General features: G+C 34.1%; 1 protein-coding gene across 12 annotated transcripts in view; it reads left to right on the forward strand.

Moving 5' to 3' along the window:
• Nucleotides 1-21,701, forward strand: part of UTRN (utrophin) — a 497,383-nt gene that overhangs the window by 436,395 nt on the left and 39,287 nt on the right. For all 12 annotated transcript variants that reach the window (XM_049113409.1, XM_025422487.3, XM_025422483.3 and 9 more), the window contains 5 exons: nucleotides 131-332; nucleotides 6,200-6,285; nucleotides 10,931-11,088; nucleotides 12,600-12,766; nucleotides 13,686-13,797. In XM_049113409.1, coding sequence (XP_048969366.1) covers nucleotides 131-332; nucleotides 6,200-6,285; nucleotides 10,931-11,088; nucleotides 12,600-12,766; nucleotides 13,686-13,797 — 725 coding nt within the window. The remainder of the gene's footprint in view (nucleotides 1-130; nucleotides 333-6,199; nucleotides 6,286-10,930; nucleotides 11,089-12,599; nucleotides 12,767-13,685; nucleotides 13,798-21,701) is intronic.

Raw genomic sequence — 21,701 nt, forward strand, 5'->3', positions numbered from 1 at the left:
GAAATTAGCTTGAAAGGATAGATTCTTAAGTTGAAGAATCAAGCTAAAGATTTAAGATTAGAAATGTTTCTGTTGCAGTGTTGTTGTGTAATGTAATGACAGTGCATATTCCTTTTTCTCACCTGATTAGTGGATCTCTTAGAGTTGAATACAACAAATGAAGTTTTCAAGCAGCACAAACTGAACCAAAATGATCAGCTTCTTAGCGTTCCAGATGTCATCAACTGTCTGACAACAACTTATGATGGTCTTGAACAAATGCATAAGGATCTGGTCAACGTTCCACTCTGTGTGGATATGTGTCTCAACTGGTTGCTCAATGTGTATGACACGTAAGTTGCATTTTTTCTTCTTAAGATATAATCATTGAATGAAATATATTGATAATGCAAAAATGTCTCAATTTTGAAATGAGTTTTTAAAAAAGTACTTTCAAAGTACTTTTCATAGTGGAAATATTTACGTTAATTGTTGAAAAGAAGGACTTTCCAAAATTTGAGCTCTTAACCAACAACATAACAAAAAAGCATGTCCACCTATTACTTCAAGATTTTGCTTCAATTTATAAATGTTGTCAGATTTGTAGCATCACGCTGGCTAGGGGAAACCTAATATGAATAAGTCCTATTTTCTCCTCTCTTCTTTTGAAAGACAAAAATTTATATTTGTTGTTATGGGTTACAATAATTGACTGGCTCCTAATAATCCACTCTGCAATTTTTGTATGACAACTTAAGAGCAATTTGAATGGCAATTAAATGGATTTAATTTATCTTTTGGTATTATCTTTATTTATTGCAATAGCAGTTATGTGTATGTGTGGTGTTTTAAATAATTTATGCTATAAGACACTGTAATATCTGTAATTTAATTAGATGCTCACTGTTACATAAAGAGCACTCTCAACTTGCAACGTAACTCATTCGCCATTAATTTGGCTTTTTTTAATGTGACAGTGCATTTGTGAAATAATCAATTCTAGAAAGACCTGCTGTGGGCTGACATTTCTAAAACATTAGGAATTATTCATTCTTCTGGTAGGGGGTTAAAGTATGCAAAGATGAAATAAGAAAATGAGAACTGTTGATTTTCTTTCAGAACCTAAAAGTTATTTTCTATTAATTAGCTGCATGAAAATTTATGTTTGTCATCCTTTTATTTGATTTAGAGAGAAAGAAGATAGGTGATAGTTTATACATGCACATGTATTTAGCAGTGGATTGATTCCATATAAGAAGTAAATGGTGACAATTGCTTTAGGGATGATTTAATTAAAATTGTTTATTCTTTTGATTAGAAAGTTTGTTATCTTTCAATATTCACAAATGTCACAACAAAGTTGTTTTTTTTTTCTTAAATAATTAAATAGCCACCATGTGCTAGAGGACTCTTAAGAAAGTCACTGAAGAACAGATAGGTAGCATAAATCTCAATTATAATAATGAATGTGGGATTTACTATATCCCTGTCTGGTATCTTTTAATACATTTCATTTTATCCTTTTTTTATCCTTCTAGAATAAAATATGGCTTTGGCATTAATTCACTATTTAGCTGATCTTCAATTTTTTATACCTCAAAAAGAAAAACATTTTCTATATAGTAAATTCACCAAGATAGTTGGTCAATTGAATGTGTTAACTACAAAAACTATAACTTAATTTGAGGGCCCAGGAAGAATGCTACATTCATAGATTACTTGGTTGAGAACTCCATTAAGTTCTATAAGGGCATGGTAGAGGTGGATGTTTTGAGCAATAATTTCAGAAAGAACTGGAGAAGATGTTAAACCACCCTCATCTAGTTCAAACACCCTACATTAGTTTGCTAGGGCTGCCATAACAAAGTACCACAAACTAGGCGACTTAAATAACAGGAATTTTTCTCACTAGAAGTCTAAGATCAAGGTGTCAACAGGATTGGTTTCTTCTGAGGCCTCTCTCCTCAGCTTAGAGATGGTTATCTTCTCCCTGTGTCTTCACATGGTCTGTCTTCTATGTGTGTTTGTGTCCTTATCTTATAAAAATATCTGTTGCATTGGATTGGGGCCTACCCCATGATCTCATTTTGGGTCAATTGCTTCTCTAAAGACGCTGTCTTTGAATACAATCATATTCTGAGTTACCAAATGGTTAGACCTTCAACACATGAATTCTAGGAGAATCTAACTCATAACATGTCACACACACATATGTTGTTTTCACTGGACAGCCCAAAGGGAATAGTGCCACTTAGTTGTGAAGGAAGCAGAATGTGAAATGTTGTGATTCATATTTTAGGGAATCAAATGTTGGCATATTTCCACTTTCCATCATCAAATGTGAACACATGGGAAATGCTACACTGAGGTACTGTTTCTTATTTAGACAGTTTCTTGAAATTTTCCATTTTAAAGGAAAAAAATAGCTTTTAAGATTTATTTCCCTTCCATGCCAAAGAAATATAGTGAAGACCATGCTGGATCAGAATGCTGTATGCATCCAGTCTAGTGTTCTGTCCTAGAGAGGAATATCATGCATTAACGTAAAGGGAAAAAATATAGCTAATCATATGATGGCAGTCTCAGATAGCCAGAGTTGATTACCCAAATTTCTGTAACAACCATAATTTATCTAAACAAGACTTATTCAAGTTACTAGTTTTCTTTGAGCATTAGAACATTTTGGACCCTAAGAAGTCTCTGAACCTTGGAAATAGTACTACGATCTTACCTTTCCATTCATTCAGCTTTTTTGATATTCACTATTTAACTATATATTTTTGACTGCCTTTGTGTAGTATGCTACAGCCAGAGCTGATACTATGAGTTCTTGAAGTATATTCAAACAGCTCTTGAAATAATGAGTGATGCATACACAGGAGATCTTAGAATTCTAAAAGGAGAAGACTTTGAGGACCTTCCATCTTCCATTCTGCCCTTTTCATTTTACTCTGCTCTCTTCATTTTACTGATTAAGAAATTGACCCAGTGAAATAAGACAATTTATCCATAGCCACTTCTTGCACATTAGTGGTAGATAGGGAATTAATACTCTGGTTTCTTTAATAATCACTTGATTATTTCTTCCATATTGCCATATCTAAGAAACATAGTACTTTATAAGTTATATTAAGCTTACTATTTTTTTTCAAGTTTTAACATGTATCCAACTCCTAATACTCTGAATTTTACCAAAAAAAAAAAAAAAGTCTATTCTGTTGTGAATGATGAGAATCCAAATTTTTGATTCTGGTTGCTTTGTACCTTGGCAGCCACTCAACTTTTGGCATCTCAATTTCTCATCTGAAAAATTGAGGTAAAGATATCTACTCTGCTTACCATACATAAGATATTTGTGAAGGGCAAATGAACTAATATATGTAGAAAGGGCTTTCTAAACTATAAAGATAAAATTTATTCCATCTATGAGTTCACAGCCTCACTCAGTCTTCATCTTCCCAGGTTAAAATGCCTTAACTTCTGATCTTCCTTCTAAATTTAATAGAAATAAAAAATGTTTAAATCATGATTTAAAGCAATAGTCTGGAACACTTGGTTTAAATATTTTTGTCCCTACAGAAAATATTAACCTCATTTACTGCAGTGTTTTTTTTTTTCACTATGCCAAGATGGATATAATTTTATAAGATACATATTTTTCCAGTTAAACTAATTCAGGAGTTACTTTGGAAGACAATCAGGGACCAAATATTAAATATTGGGTTATATCACTCACTAATAAATTTCTTTGCCTCCCTCTTCTTTTTCAAATCTAGATGTCTTATTTAACATCAGAGCTCTCTATCATCTGGTTCCAGATGGTAAAACCTGGACTACTTTATCAACTGTTTAGCCTTAATACAAGTCTTTCCCGCACCTGAAAGCATCTAGTGTCTGGTGCTCCACTCCTGCTTTTGTCCCCTTGCCCATGTTTTTCCTATAATAATCTACTCTCTTCTAGGGACAGTCCAGCTATGTCATGCCTTCAGTGTTTGATTTGAGACTTATCTCCTCTACCAAATGTTATGAGACTAATAACAAGTCAGCCACAACTTTCTTATGCTTGTTTATTTCCATGCATAAAGGTTGCTCTCCTGTTTTTTGTGCATTTCCCATTGTTTTTTTGTCCCTCCTCTCTAGCTGTGTGTGACCTTATCGTGGGTAGGAATTGTGCCTTAACTTTTCTGCTGGTCCTTCTGGTACACAGAATAATGCTGGGACCACAGTAAACCTTCATAACTGCTAATGGTGTGATGATTGGATGATTGACATTTTCAGTAGCCTTCCTGATGATGCCCCTTTCTTCTATTGTCACCATAGTCTGGAGGTTATCCTCTAATACATGTCATTTTTATCTTTTTTCCCTTAAGGGACTGCTTTGTCTTTCCCTGTGTCCATGTGCTAGTCTATTTACCAGCCTTTTGCTATCTTCTGTAACTCTATTGCCTGATTATCCAGAAAATAAAATTTCTTGATTCGTGAGAGAAGAAAAACAGACATGGTGTATTTTGGGGTGATAATTAGGAAACACTTAAAAATGTAAACTAGAAAAACAATTTGTAGCATGGCTCAGTTTAACTTGAAAATATTTTTATAATGGCAAGAAACTGGAATGAGTACATTAACTTAGATTTCTGCTTATAATGGCTATATGTATTTAAAAATTTAAGTATTAATTATTTCATTGGTCACTTTTGAATGTTGCACACATGCATATTAATGGTTTAATAAGTTTATTGGATGTGATTTCATATAGATTATAAAGTCTAGGCTATTAAGTGACTGTTTTGAAAATACATTTTACTGATCTCAGCATGTTTTTCTCTTTTATTTATTTTATAACTTATATGTCATGGTATATATACAGAAACTTACCTGCATATTTATAATTTGAGAATAGAAGATATCCATTAGTATTAATAGTAGGAATATCAATAAGAACAAGATTTAAACACAGTTTGACAAAAATACCACCTAAAATTAAAATGACATGACACAAATATTTATCTGTTTTTTAGATAGCATGAGTTACTAAATTTTATGTAATGATATGATTTATCAACTTTAATGATATTTATCAACTTTTAAATGATATGATTTATCAACTTTAATGATAAAGTTACGTAGATATTAGATACAGGTATGAAGTATACTGTACTTATATATTGAAAACATGTCTTGAGAAAAATTAATGTTAAAAACCTAAACTGAAAGCAGATTCTGACTATGAAATAATAAAGATAGCAAGAAAGACTTTTTCTAGATTGTGTGTTGCTCCTTAGCAAAGATCAGGTTATCAATTTTTGTGGTTTCTGCATTTCCCATTCTCCATCCCCAGGATCTAATACATTAGGACATTTGGTAGACAACTTAGAAATACTTTGACACATAACAGGAATAAAGACAGCTCTATGCTTTTAAAAATAAAAATTTTCTTCTAGTCAACTTATGGTCTCTCGTCGGCATAGTACAAAGCTGTTTCCTAGTGTTGATTAATTAATACATTTTGTATTTAATTATAATTTGAGTCTTCCCCAAATAGAAATTTCACACCTGTCTAAGATCACCATCTATTATAATTGAAATAGTAACCTGAGAAAACTGAATTGACAGAGACCAATGAAGACAACAGCTTTAAAGTATCTAACAAGTTATTAGCCCTCAATATAGTTAATTTTATATAGTTTTTGTACATGTAGTTTTGTACATTTTTGTAGTTCTGGTACATTCTATAGTTTCTGTACATTAATTTTCTATAATTTTTGTATATTTTATACCTTCGTTTTTAGATACATCATATTTTTCTCGCTATATTAAGCCACATGCATATTATATATACCTTTTGCTATCTATTTTAAATTTTGCATTTATGATTATTAACAGATAGATTTTAATTCATACTATTTCCAAAAATATCTTTTCAGCTTTGTAATTGTCATTTTCATTTTACTTTTATTTGTTCTTCCAAGTTCATGTATTGCATGTAAAGTGACTTCAGGCTCTATATTCTTCAGATTGGGTCAAACATGCTATTAAAACATGCCATGAAATTATGGTATGGGTTTAAAATTAATTGTTCAAAGTGAATAGAAAATTTGCATCTCTAAGGTGCAATCATCTTTCAGTAATTTACCGTCAAGAAAACAGATATTCAGAAACAATTAGTGTCCTATCTACAGCTTTAAATACATCTAACGTGTTGAAATTCTTACAATTATAGGGGTCGAACTGGAAAAATAAGAGTGCAGAGTCTGAAGATTGGATTGATGTCTCTTTCCAAAGGTCTCTTAGAAGAAAAATACAGATGTATGTAAGACTTTTCCTGTACAATTGTGTTTTTAGTAATATTAATGATAATAGCAATTGATTGGAGGTTTCCTTTATATGATTTACTTGTAATAACAATTTCTATTCTTTTTACCCCTTACTAGACACATCCTGGGCTAGACAATGGGTCTCAGTGAGAAGTGATGTGGATTTGTGTGAAATGAGGCAAGGTGCCTCAATGAAGTGAAAACCAACTGCACATTATATCTCATCTAAGTCTTAGAATAATCACTTCAGAATGTAGGCATTGTGACTTTCGTGTTCCAGCTAAAAAAAATTAATTCTGAGATGGGTTAAAAATCTCATCAATGGCTGCAGAGACAATAAATTATGGGAGTAGAATGAGATCATGCAGATTTTTCTGACTCTAAAGCCCAAGAGTCTTTCTCTCTGTACTTCTACTGCTTGAAAAAAAATTAAGATGGACTAGAACTTTCCTATTATTCTTTATTATAGAACCTTGTGTACTTCTAATGCCCCCTCAGGAAAAAAAAAATGAGATGGACTAGAACTATTACAGGCTTTGGCAAAGAATTATATTTTATACCATGAGAAAATAATAAATTTTGTTTGTCCTTATTCACCAAATAAATCAGTGGTATCCTTTTAGCTTTCAGTTAACAAAGGGCAGGCATCCTGACATTTTGAAAGGGATAGGCTCAGGAGCCGAGGAGACGTGCCTTCAAATCTCAGCTTTGCCACTTAGTGGCTGAGTGACTTTAGGGATTACAGGATCCCACTAAAGACCACCAGCTAAAAGGCAATATTACTCACATTTCACATTTCAGCCTCCAGAATGGATTTCCTTCAACTGAAGAATGAAGCCAATAGTTCTTGCTTTGAAAGCAATTAGAGATAATATGTGAAAAGTACCTATAAATCACAGCTGTTGAATAAATGGTAGCAGTTGCTGCTGTGCCTCTAAACTCTTTTAACTACTGTAAAGTTTTTCTGATTTAATTTGTTCATAAAGTCTGGGTAACTTGGTCCTTTCATGCGTATCACCAGATGATTCTATTTTTTAAAAAAAAGATTTTATTTATTCATGAGAGAGAGAGAGAGAGAGAGAGAGAGAGAGAGAGAGGCAGAGACATGGGCAGAGGGAGAAGCAGGCTCCATGCCAGGAGCCCGATGTGGGACTCCATCCCGGGACACCAGGATCACACCCTGGGCTGAAGGCAGACGCCCAACCTCTGAGCCACTCAGGCATCCCTCACCAGATGATTCTTCACAAAATATATTCATAACATTTTGGGGAGAGTGGTAGGGATATTTCATGAATGTGGAGAGACGAAAAACAAGAGGATATTTGTTTTTTTTTTTAATTTATTTTTTATTGGTGTTCAGTTTACTAACATACAGAATAACCCCCAGTGCCCGTCACCCATTCACTCCCACCCCCCGCCCTCCTCCCCTTCTACCACCCCTAGTTCGTTTCCCAGAGTTAGCAGTCTTTACATTCTGTCTCCCTTTCTGATATTTCCCACACATTTCTTCTCCCTTCCCTTATATTCCCTTTCACTATTATTTATATTCCCCAAATGAATGAGAACATATAATGTTTGTCCTTCTCCGACTGACTTACTTCACTCAGGATAATACCCTCCAGTTCCATCTACGTTGAAGCAAATGGTGGGTATTTGTCATTTCTAATAGCTGAGTAATATTCCATTGTATACATAAACCACATCTTCTTTATCCATTCATCTTTCGTTGGACACCGAGGCTCCTTCCCCAGTTTGGCTATCGTGGCCATTGCTGCTATAAACATCGGGGTGCAGGTGTCCCGGCGTTTCACTGCATCTGTATCTTTGGGGTAAATCCCCAACAGTGCAATTGCTGGGTCGTAGGGCAGGTCTATTTTTAACTCTTTGAGGAACCTCCACACAGTTTTCCAGAGTGGCTGCACCAGTTCACATTCCCACCAACAGTGTAAGAGGGTTCCCTTTTCTCCGCATCCCCTCCAACATTTGTTGTTTCCTGCCTTGTTAATTTGCCACAAGAGGATATTTGATCCCAGGTCCTATAAACTTAGTTAAGTTTAGCGTCTTCTGTGAACAGACATAAGTTTTTAAAAACTTATTTTCTGGGATGTCTGTGAGGTAATTTGTGAATTTTAAGTCTAGATCATGATGGCTTGTTTTTCTTAAACAGTTTGACAAGAATGTCAGTGATAAGAGATGTGGGATTTGTATGAAACAAAAAGCTGATAGTAAGATCAGGTGAGGTGCCTTGATGGGAGTCAGAACCTAGTAGAAGCTTTGCAGAAGGCTTTTATTTGGTTGGTTTTTATCCAAAATTTAAATCCTCTACAACATCGTAATTGTCAAAAGATAATCATTTTCAAAGCTAAAAAGATTATTTTTTGTAATGAGTGGGAAAGAAAAATGTTAATAAAAACATCACTGTAGCACTATTTTAAAAAGGACTTTTTATCATTTATAGTTTGGGGTTTTCATGTGCTTCTGAAAGAATGTAGGTTCCTTAAAGGTAACAGTTACATCATGATGCTCATCTTACTCTGAAACAAATACAAATTCACTCTCAAAGTATACCATAAATATTAAAATATAAGAATGTTCTGTTTTCCTAGATCAATGATTTCTCCTCCCTTCCTTTTCAAGTTGGCTATCAAAATGCAAGCTAAGACCAAAAGAAAGAGTTATAACACGGTGACTGTAGTTATAGGGCAAAACCAAATATAATATATAAAGATTTCTTTTATCTGTATACATACCTTCAAACATATGTCTGAAAGGTATAATTTTCAAATGAGGAGCATATTTCAGCATACCTGTATTCACGCACTCGTAATACAATGGACATACTTTCTACAAATACCAGCAAATTCAACAATAAATTTTCAGATTATGGCAAAGAAAGCAGAAGCCCTGCAATGAGAATTTCTGATATTTATCTTAATCCATGAAGTATGCCATTTTAGTACTTAATTAAATAAGACATCCTTTGGGTTAAAATCTTTAAACTTTCCTGCAAGTATTGAGACTCCGGAAATGTTCTGGAGTTTTGTTTTGTTTTTTATTTTGAGGTCCTTAGCAACTCTGATTTTAGTTTTGATTTCCCCAGTGATATCAGAACACTTCATTATTATTTCCATTGTTAGATTAATATTGAAGACAATTTGCTCTCCAAACTCAATGGCATAGGTGCTATTCTGGTTCAATTGGTATCCATCTGCACAGTGATTTTGCAATGGCTAATGTCAATGTCTTGACCCTGGTGACACCTCCTTCTCTCTTAGCACCTTCTTGAGAATATCCCTTAGTTACATTCTACCAACTGCTGGACATTCTTGCTTATAGCTGAGTGGCTTTCTTGCCTCATCAAAAAATGCATTTACAAGAATGCATTTTGCATCTCTTCTGTGTTGATTTGTTGGAACTTGATTTTTAGATTGTGACCTGTTCCTACATCCTAATACTCCTCTTTGTTTCTGACTATAATATGAAAATAAGAACTTTTATCAGAATTCAGAAGTATGTCAAAATGTTAAAGAATCTTTTCTTCTGTGTTTTATGTGTAGCTTTACCTTAACTGTGGCAGAGTGGTATAGCTGTCTTCCTCAAAAGAGGAAAATTTGACATGATTCATGTCACTGAAATGTGTACTTCTCTGTATAGAGAGCATTATTACTTAGAAGGTCTCTTCCTAGCAGTGGGTTTAAAACAAGAGTCATAAGAGTCCTAAATAAATATTTTCTGGCTATGAGAGTCTTATTTTTTTTATTTTTTTTTGAAAGTCTTATTTTTAACAAAGGGAAGAAGGGTGAAGGGTAGACAGAGTGAGTGAAGGGGAGTGGGAGATATAGGCTTTTAGTTATGGAATGAGTAAATCACAGTAATAAAAGGTATGGCATAGGGAATATAGTCAATGGTAATGTAACAGCATTGTATGGTGACAGATGGTAACTATACTTGTGGTAGTGAGCATAGCATAACGTATAGAGATGTTGAATCATTATGTTGTACACCTGCAACTAATATAACATTGTGTGTCAACTGTACTCAAATTTTTATGAAAGGAAGAAAAAAAGAAAAACACAGAATTCTGACCAAATCTAAGTGAACAAATGATAATAAAAATTAAATTTATCTTACTTGGATTCACTTCCTCTGTGTAAACTTAAAGTTACATTTCACTGTGATTACTATGTCAGTATCACTGAGCTTGGTTCAGTTGTTTGAAAATTCACTGTTGGCAGTGTTAGATTTAGCTTTATTTCCCTTAAAAGAAAAATACATCAAAATGATAGACTTTCATCTGATGTCTATTTACCAAGTATTGTTTAGGAATGATTTTTAGGACCAAATACATATTTACTCTCCTTTTTTTCTGTTCTCATTAAACTTCACATGAAAAGCATTTAGAATTTGTGTGATTTTTTTTTAAGTTTTTAAAACCTGGAAATTCCTTTCCAGAAAATATTTGTTTCTATAAGAAAGTGGATTGCTTTTACATGAAATTTAAATAACTCATGTGATACATGTCCACATAATTTTTTTTTTAAATCTACATCATTCACTTGACAAAACCAAAGATATCATTTACATAAAAGAATAGTCTAGGCAGATGGAAGTTAACCTCTGGGCTCTCTTCTTTGTAGATCTCTTTAAGGAGGTGGCAGGTCCGACAGAAATGTGTGACCAGAGGCAGCTTGGCCTGTTACTTCATGATGCCATCCAGATCCCTCGGCAGCTGGGGGAAGTAGCAGCTTTTGGGGGCAGTAATATTGAACCCAGTGTTCGCAGCTGCTTCCAACAGGTAAACGAGAAGGATCGCTGGTATGTAGAACGTATCAGGAATGGTGTTGAGGATGTTGTGAGAATTGGAACAGGGAACTTGTGCTAGAACTGAATTGTAGAAGATGTTGGGTACCATCCCAGTAAGTTTGTGTTTTAAATTTTTTCAAACACATTTCATTCAAGGAATAGCAACCTTCTCAAGGAGACTTACTGTTTGTAAATGGATAAAACGCCACATCTTTAAAATGTGCTACTAGATTGCTGTGATTGACCCTCACTTTGCCCTGGGCCTCACCTTTTACCACTCATCTCCTTCCTGTCTGTTTCCAGTGGCAATTTTACTTCCTTCATTCCTGCCCTAGCACCTTTGGACATGTGCCTTTTGTTTAGTATATTCTTTCTTACTCTTCACCTACAAACTCTATTCTCCTGCTAATCCTTATTCTTTCTTTTGATCTTTGCTTATTTCACATTCTCTGAAAATCCTTCTCTGAGCCCTTCAAGTGAAGGGCTTCAGTATGTGTTCCTACTGTATTCACCTGAATCTCCTCTGTCTTCTTATGATGTTCATGAAAGTATAACCACATACCAAGTTATATAATTGATTGGGGTTTTTTCTTCCATACAAACCCCCAAATTCTTTTTAATGCATATAAAAGCATTCTGGAAATGTTACTACTGATGTTATATGTATGCATAAAGGAAAAAGCTATAGATATTTTGCCAAAGCATATCCAGTGATTTATTGTTGCTGAGAAAAAAAAATGCTCACACCATCTCTTTAAGGAGAATTGATGTTATGGGTTATTACATTTTATAATGGCCCTTTTACTTGTTTTAGAAATACAAAAAATACCAAATGAAAATTCTAAATATGGTTCTACCATGTACTGGTTCATAGGGTGACCTTGACAAAAGTGGGAGAAAGATGTTACAAATTTAACTTTGCACATATGAAAATTAGTTAGGATTAGGTTTAAAGAGAGATTCAGACTTTAATGCAGTTAATCATAATAAATTTGGAAATGTTGCCAAATATATTCATAGTAATATATTCCTAGTATGATGTTGTAATGGGTGGACCAGGACACAGAAATAATAGTTTTTATTTAGCATCTGTAATGACCTTCAAGTTTGGGAAGTTACCAATGAGTTTTTCTCAAATTTTTACTTAGATAAACGAGTTTTATAGGATTAAAATATTTATGCGAAAATAGTACCTTGAATTATGTGGTTTGGGGTTTTGTTTTTTGTTTTTGTTTTTAATCTGAGTCTATTAGGGAGGGCAATGGAATTTTTTTTTCTTCTTCCTTATAAGATTATTTGTTTTTTCTGATTTTAAATTCTAGATTTTTCTCTCCATTAAGAACCTTAAATATTTTGTGATTTAACTGACCTGGAAAGAGTTCTATAACTTTTCTTTCACTTCATACAGATTTTCAGAAGATTATAAAGCAATACCTGCTGCAATTTCAATGAAGAGATTTTCTTCACTTTTAATATATATATATACTTTTTTTTTTTTACCAGAATAACAATAAGCCAGAGATAAGCGTAAAAGATTTTATAGATTGGATGCGTCTGGAACCACAGTCCATGGTTTGGCTGCCAGTTTTACACCGAGTGGCTGCAGCTGAGACTGCAAAGCATCAAGCTAAATGCAACATCTGTAAAGAATGTCCAATAGTTGGGTTCAGGTAAGATGATCTGTTGCCAGGGATAGCAGGAGACTATTTTCTGTTCTGTTGTTATAATTTCAGTATACATTTACCATCCCTTCCCACTGATTCCATTGGGGGTTTGTATCCTCAATAAATGAGAATCTTAGCATATTCCATCTATCTGAAAATGGCATTCCTTCTTATAATTACTACATGAAGCTTATTTTATTATTATTGTTATCTATACCACTTGGCTCCAGAAACGGAGATTATTCTGAATTTCTATTTACGTAGATTCCAGAAATGTTCATGCATAATAATTGTATGACGCAATTTACATATATGGCTCTGATGGAATTTGCTGATGTTGTAAGGCCTTTGGGGTCAAACTTAGTAAGCAGAGAGCAACATTTAAATAGTGAGAAGTAACTAGATTTCTTTATGTTACTTATGCCCAAGTTTGCTGTGAAATCAATTAACCCTGATTCATTCTCACTGGAGAAAGCTTTGTCAGGGAATTTTGAGATTCATTTCTTATTGACAGTGTAATTTAAAAATCTGATGTGTCAAGCTAATAAACATGACTCTCCTTCTCTGCCATTTGCATTCGCTTTCATACATTACAGAAAAATGTCTGACATGGATATTTGTCTTCTCATAATGTTGAAAATAATGGCAAAATGCTTTAGAGACTTGGATTTCAAAAATTTGCTTTTCTTTTTTTTTTTTTTTTTTTTTTTTTCACTTGGGAGGTGGGTTACTTAATTTCCCTTGTGAAATCCAAGATTTTCTTGGCCCTAATTTGGAGCTAAGATACAAAGAAAATTCTACATTTTGTGACCAATCTACCTTTATTTCCATGGTGATTTGGATAAATGGCATTCCTGCCCACAGCCGAATGATTTGGACTAAAATTAGGCATGCAAGCTAATGAATTTTCTTTTCTTTCCTCTAGGTATAGAAGCCTAAAGCATTTTAACTATGATGTCTGCCAGAGTTGCTTTTTTTCGGGTCGAACGGCAAAAGGTCACAAATTACATTACCCAATGGTGGAATATTGTATACCTGTAAGTACTGAGCCACTTGGTTGGTTGGTTGGTTGGTTGATTGGTTGTTTGGTTGTTTAGAGAAGTGGGGAACAGAGAGAGAGGGAGAGAAAGAATCTTAAGCAGGTTCCATGCCCAGTGGGAAGCCTGACTCAGGGCTCCATCTCACCACCCTGAGATCGTACATGACCTGAGCCAAAATCAGGAGTTGGATACTTAACCAACTGAGCCACCCAGGTGTCCTTCTTGTTTGTTTGTTTTTTTTAATGACATATTGCTTTTGTATTAATTAACATCAAAATTATTTGGTGTATTTAGACTTAAATTTTTATGGAAAAAATCAATTTTAAGATTATTTAACTAATTTTTTTGTGTTTTTGTTTTCTTTTAAACAAATACTTCTATGTTGAATTCATTAACAGAATAATTAATTATCCTTTTTTTCAGAAAAAATTATTTATTACATTTTGTTTACATCTGTGCTTTGATTTTAAACTTAACTTTCTTGGTAGCAAACTCTTTTTAGGAACTTACACTGGTCTGCATTGAAAATGATACTGTGTGACGAGAAACCGTCTCTTTTAGACAGTTAAAGTACATTTCCATAATTAAATATATTTATATTAGCAAAAAGTAGAAAACAGAGAAAGTAAAAAATTCATAAATCTGACTCCTGAATCAAATCAAATCAAATCAAATCTCTTATTTTGTCAAGATTAATTTCTGTATTTGCATTATTTCAATCCTGCTTTAATCACTGAACATGTGGTATAGTACATGTTCCCCCTAGTTAACTTAGTAAATTACTAAAATTTATCCAACCACTCCCTCAAATTTACTTGGACACTTAAGTTTATTTTCAATTTTCGGATATTACAGACAGCAATCATATGAATATCTTTGTGAAAATAGCTTTTTCTCTATATTGCATAAATTATGTTTCCATAGAATAAAACACTGAAAATAAATTATCTGGGTCAATGAATATGAGTATTTTTATGGCCATAATTCTTCATGTCAACTTATTTCCAAAATATACTTATACTACTTTACATTATTACCACATTTTGTTAATATCCTGATTCTATTACAATCTCACTAGCATTGGATACCAAGTCTTGTTCCTTTGATTTAAAGCTATTTTTTTCTGAAGTTATCTTCATTTGCTATAAAGAGCTATTTTCTAGCTTCCTTTCAAATAGTGAACCAAAATTTATTCATAGAGTTGTATATTTTCTTTAGGTTTAAGCAATTGAGTTACTTTTGGGATTATAAATTGACAGAAAAACAGCAATACTTATAAAACATAACCATATAAATCTCTCCATCTTAGGTATCTTATCTCAAATAAATAGGTGCTGCATTTGCGGAGAGGAAATCTCTAGAAAATGCTGTGAGATTATAATAGATGAAGTAGTGCATGATAACTAGGAAAAAAATCCCCCAAGAAAATTTATGAAACACCATTTATTACTATGATTAACATATTTATTCACTCAACAAACAAGTATTGAGTACTTGCTTATGTCAGACACTATTCTCAGCTTTAATTCATCAGTGTACTACCAGGGTAGACAAGATTACTGTCTCTCCTGCTACTTTCCATTTAGGTGGAGGGAAAGTGTGACAAGGAACAAGGAAACAAATAAATGAGATCATTACAGATTATAGTAAGCGCCTTAAAAGAAATAAATGGGTAATGAGATAGAAGATTAGAGGAGGCGCTTTAGATAAAGAAATCAGGAAAGGTCAGCCAGAGAAGTTAACATTTGAGTTGAGATTGAAGGATGAGAAAGAAGCAACTGTGTGACAAGTTAGTAGGAAGGTATTTCAGAGAAGAAAGAGACACAGAAGTCTGGACATGGGAAAGAGGTTGGCATGGTTGGAGCACAGAAAAAAATGGAGCAGATTCCACAAGGAGAGGGCAGTAGGTAGCACCAGCTATGTCATTTGAAGTGCCCAGAGCACAGGGAAGAGGTGGACCCCTTATTTGGAATGTCTATAGCTTTTAAGATGACAACAGCAGAGCATTAAGCCAAACTTAGGGAGATTGTGAGTATGAGATCCCTGTAACTGCACAGGTCACACATCCATGAAGATGGGAAAGAAAGAGGTAGGAATGTTGGGGGAACAGAAAAAAATGGGTGAATTTCTCTGTCTGCAAAAGGGAGAGTGGTAGGAGATGAGATGAAACATAAAGGCGGCACAGATTGTACAGAACCTTGCTGGATGATGTAAGAAATTTGGGAGAAATATAGCATTAATATTTACATGATTAGAAGTAGGCATTTAGGAAACTGATTATAAAGAGCTAAGGTCAAAACAGAAGAATCACAAAGTAAATATATGTTAAAGATGTACACAAATGTGACAATATGTTTAAAGATGTATAAAATTAAAATTACGGTTTTTCCTGCGCTTAAATATGATTCCTAATGATTTTGTAAAATACACAATTCAAAATATACATCTCTTCAACATTAGTCATTGGCCAATTGGGGCATGCTTGCAAATCACTGATACGTTGATGCATTTCACTGATGCATAAAAACTGTCATTTTAAAATGACATCTGTAGGTTACCCAAAGCTCCTCTTGTTACATAGATTTTGCAGAGTCATTGTTGTCATATCTAAGATCACAGCTTTGTAAGGGATCCTGCGTTGTAAGGGATGGCTTCCTTTTTTGTAGATGTTCTTTGGGAGGTCCTTTGCCCCTTTCTGGAGTTTGTATAGTGATCTTAATTAGCAACCTACTCATAAATCATCTTATGACAGGTTATTTTCTGCATTTGACCTCACAACTTTTGATAAAGTAGCTAGAAATATATGTAAGTTGAATTTTTGAATGGTACACTCCAATTTAATAGTAACGAATTACTACATTGATGAGTTTCCAATTTTCTTTCTTTTCATCAGCATTCTTTGGATTTTGCTCTCTTTTCAGTAAACTTTATATATATATATTTTTTCATCTTTTATCCTATATATATATATATATATATATATTTCATCTTTTACCCAATATTCCCTAAACTCATTTGATTTCTGCCTTAGAAGAGAAACTCAAATGTGAGTTTTTCAATACAATGATAATAAGCACCGTTTGCAAGTAAATGGATCAAACCTTTCCATACAGATCTTGGTGTTTGCATTTCTCATAGTGCTGGGATCTCCATTTGTGGCTGGGATGGTTCTCTCATTATATTACTGACTTCATTTCTTTCCCCTTTAACTTCCTTTTTCGGCTGAATCTCAATGTGTCTATTGTTAAAGGTTTTCTGAAGCCTTATTTTAAACCCTGAAAGCTCCAGAAATATTTCTTCAAATATATCAGCTTGCTGTGACAATGTTTGTCTTTAGATGTAAGCAGACTAATAGTGTGTGAACTCTTGATCATAATTTATGAAGGCATTTTATGAAATTGATAGCAAAACGTTTATACATAGAAGTGAATTCTTCTTTCTCTAGAAGAATCTTTTTTTTTTTAATATTTTACTTATTTATTCATGAGACACACACACACACAGAGGTAGAGACACAGGCAGAGGGAGAAGGAAGCTCCATGCAGGGAGCCTGGCGTGGGACTCTATCCTGGGTCTCCAAAGATCAGGCCCTGGGCTGAAGGCGGCGCTAAACCACTTAGCCACTGGGGCTGCCCGAAAATGACTTTTTTAAGCTCCTATTTTATTCCATTATTCTATAACCCAACTTTGTACATTTAAGAAGTTTATGATTGGACTCAGTAAGAGTTCATCTAAAACAGCCAACATAACATAGATTCTGTTTAATCCCTGTCACCACTCTCTCTCTTTGTCCCTACAAATCCCACCCCTTCACAAAAACAGCTTGACTCTTACTGTGTGTATAAAATCTTCCCAATGTCCTCTGGCTTCCCTTCCAAGGGTGCTTCTTCACCATGTGGTCTCCAACAATAGCCTCTGTTGCACCAGTTAGCACTGGATTGTATATTATCTCATATTGTTTTCCATGTGTTTTTCCCATTTACTCTCTTTTTAACTCCTTTAAGACAGAAATGAATCTTACTCTTTTTTCTTTTTCTTTTTTTTTTTTTTTTTTTTACTATGCTTAGTTAAAGCCTGGCTCATAAAACGTAAATGAATTCATATCTGACATTATAAACACTAATTATAGTATATTAAAGCTGGAAAGATCAAGCAATCATCTAATTCATTCTCATTTTAAAGAGAAAACTAAGTCTTAGAAAAAAGGTGATTTGTTCAAAGTTGGTGGCCTGGATTTAATGATTTTACTCCCTTGGGGAAATATACACAATTTGGTGCATTAGCAGACTGTTTCCTGTATGCTTGCTGGAGTGTTATGTTTGTTGAGTACCCAATTGTACAGGCATTTTGCTGGGGACTGGAGGTACAGTGAAAATATAATGAAGGAAAGAAAAGACCTCTATGTGGAGAAATTTAAGACTATGTATTTTTTTAAATTGACCGAATTTATGGATTAAAATAACAGTCAAAAATGTATATTGTTACCTGTGACCTCTACATTTGAACTCGGGGATTCTTTATTATTTATTTAAAATAGTGACATTTTATATTAAAGATGTACAGATTTTAAGTTTCTTTTTTTACATAAAGATTTTATTTATTTATTTGAGAGAGAGAGAGAGAGAAAGAATGAGCAGCCAGGCAGTCGCAGAGGGAGGGGGAGAAGCAGACTCCTTGCTGATCAGTGAGCCCCAGCTTGGAGCTTGAACCCAGGACTCTGAGATCATGACCTGAGCTAAAGGTAGCTGCTTAATCACCTCCCAGGTGCCCCTAAATTTCTTTTTTATTGGAATTAGAGTTTGTAATCATTTAATTTCATAATTAAAATTATCCTAATTTTATCTTTTTAAAAATTGCCTATATTCTCTGTTGCAAATAACCAAAACTTAATTGATGTTAGACACATTTTTTTTTTATGTTAGGGCACATAAGATAGTCCTTTAAACTAGAGCAAGAGGATGATGAGTTTCATGTATGATTTTAAGAGTTTATGCAATTGCTACCAGTGAGAGAGAGCTGGATAGGGTTAAATATTAAGGAGAATGGAAAATGTTTCAAATTGCTACTGGGGGCAAGCATGAGTCAATAAGACATGAGTAAATTGATTGCTATATTGCCACAGGGGTGGATCTGAAGTTAACTGGCAGGGATTTGCACTTGCTCAGTCACTTTGGAATTAAAAGACGGTGGATATAGTTGAAGGCCAAGGGAATGAATGATACAAAGGCATTAATGATACTGGGATACCAGGATTGCTTTGAACTGTCCCCATACTGTATAAACCAAAAGAAGTTGAAGAGGTTTGTTCATTTTAAAGAAGTAGGAGTAAGGATCAGGCTTTTTTCCAAGTTAGAAATTTGGAACTGAATAATGTTTTGAGTTGAGATGAGGTCTGAGGTTTGAACTTACCCCTGTGTGTGTGGCTAATGTGGAACATGAAGAATTCTGAGCTGAGATGGCATTTAGAAGATCATAGTATATCTCTAGAAATGACAGGTGATAGCTTGTCTGGCCACGTACAGTCTAAGAGGAGAGTGGATGGGCACATTGGTTTTCATTGATGAGAAGACTAGGGCTCAGGGCAAAATGCTGTAAGCCTCATTTATTCTTGGCCTTGGTGGGGGAAGAGATTATACAGCCCATCATGGAGAGGAAGGTAGGGGAGATATGGTATCACAGGAGCATCCAGATTCGTCAAAGGAGAAGGTTTTGAAGCCACAGTTATGAACAAGATGTAGTAGAGTGTGTTTATACATCAAAGGGCACAGAGTCCATGATAGTGGGGAAAGAAAGGTAACTAAGCAGAGACTGTGTGCATCTGGTGAGGGACAGTGGTCCAGGAGAGAAGAGAAGAAATGGGGAAAGGTAATAGGATACTCGCTTGTTGGCAAATACAGGTACAAGGAACGGAAGGGTGAGCCAGAATAGGAAGATGGTTTGAGAGGTGTTAGCTTAGGGAGAAGAGATGGGATGTTTGCAAAATTTTATTGCTGAAAAAGTCAGCAATGTTAGCTATTCCCAGCATTCAAATTAATGGAGTGGAATCATTACAAAATTCTCTGCTTATATGCAAGGTTTGGGCAGGACTAGTTTACAGCTGACAGTTTCATTGAGATTTTGTTAAGAACAGTGGAGGACAGGAAAAAATGTATCTCTATGGGAAGCAGCTTGTTACATTAATAACACTTAAAACACATTTGTATTGTATTTTTTAAGCAAGTACGTGTTACTTTCCAAGCAACAGATTCAAGCATATTCTTGCCAATATTGATTAAATATATGGGGAAATAAACCAAAGTTTCATATTTTCAGCATTTCTAGAAACTGTAGAAAAATCTATTTTCTTACAAGAAAAAACAAAAAGTTTCCTTTTAAAGTTAAAAGTGAAATCACGTCTTTTCTTTCCAAACTATATGTTGTTAGCAAGAATCAAGCATGAACAAAGGGAAAAACTAGAATTAGTTGTTCAGTCCAGTTCCCAGCATCAGTGTATTTGTAAGAGTATAAAAATCAAAAATAAGAAAATGCTGGTTCATTCTTTGGAAAGCTCTACATTGTGTTAGTGTAGTTTGTTTTTGGCAGTCTTGCTTCTTCAGATGAGACTTGGGATGTTTGCCAGCAGACTAAAGATGCAGCATCATTGCAACTTCTCTGACCTCAGCATGCTGAAGTAGCTTTTCAGTTCTTGCTCACCTTACCCTGTGTTCCCAGTAAGTTGAATAATTTAGAGAGTGTCATTGGCTCTTAAGTTGAGGTTTGGACGATATCCATTTTCCTTTGGCTGCCTTATTACCCTACTTATTTTTGACCCCATGGTGATTCTGTTAATGCTAATTTTTTAGTTTCATGTTTTTCCATTAGAACTTGAAAGACTCCAAGCTTGTCTGACTTATTTCATCCATTCATGGAGTTCAGTGTATCTGAATTTCAACTTTTGACATCAGTGAAACTTAGCTCAATCCTGAGAAGTTTTTTTTGCAATTAAAAAATATATTGGAACATCTTTAAGATAAGTCCTGTGATAATGATATACTCCTTAGAAGTATGCATATACCACTTGGGATTATTGACTTCTGTGTTTAAGAAATAAATCTTTCTAATGATGATGCTGTTTAATAGTGATTTTTGCACTTGTGCATAATCCAAATGGTAGTGTTTAATTATTCTACTCATGTGCCCAATGACTGTGTTGTTTCTTATATAACTTTGGTTTTCCTCCTTGTTTTTCTCGGTCAAAAAGTTACTCATTTTTGTAGTTAACAGTTAAAGCTCTAATGTTAGGAGTATTTGTTAAAGAATTAGAGAATATTGCCACCCAAGTTATGAGCTGACTAGAGGAATTTGGGGAAGATTTTAGATAAACATGATTTTGCTTATTTATTTGCAGTTGTTTTGGTGTTTTGCTAAAATTGCTAGGTAATTAGAAGTTGGATGTTTTGGCCTCGGGCTTATTTGACATCATTGTGAATAGTCCCTTTTACGTTTTGCTTTGTGGCTCTTTTGTGTTATTAGGAGGAATTTTGTGAGCTGAAGTAGTAAAGCAATGTATTCAAGGATCTAGTTGACTATAATACTATGAGAGTTCACATTCCTAACTTCTAGACTTTTTTGTACTTTAGCCTTGTAGCTCCTTGTAATTCACATTAATGAGAAGGACAAGACTCTCAGTCACATATCCATGTTTTTGAAGTTCAATAATACATAGATGTCAGCATTTACAATAAGAATATACAGTTTAAAACATGAACAGGGATATATATAATAATACATATGGATTTATATGTAGATATACAAACACAAGTGAAAGATAACTCTAAATTTGGTCTATATGATGTCTATATTTGTCCTCAATCAAGGAATAAAATGAAGGAAAATTTAAAATACTCCCAACTTTGGCTTAG

Source organism: Canis lupus, chromosome 1, assembly GCF_003254725.2.
Source record: "Canis lupus dingo isolate Sandy chromosome 1, ASM325472v2, whole genome shotgun sequence".
NCBI classification, from domain to species: Eukaryota; Metazoa; Chordata; class Mammalia; order Carnivora; family Canidae; genus Canis; species Canis lupus.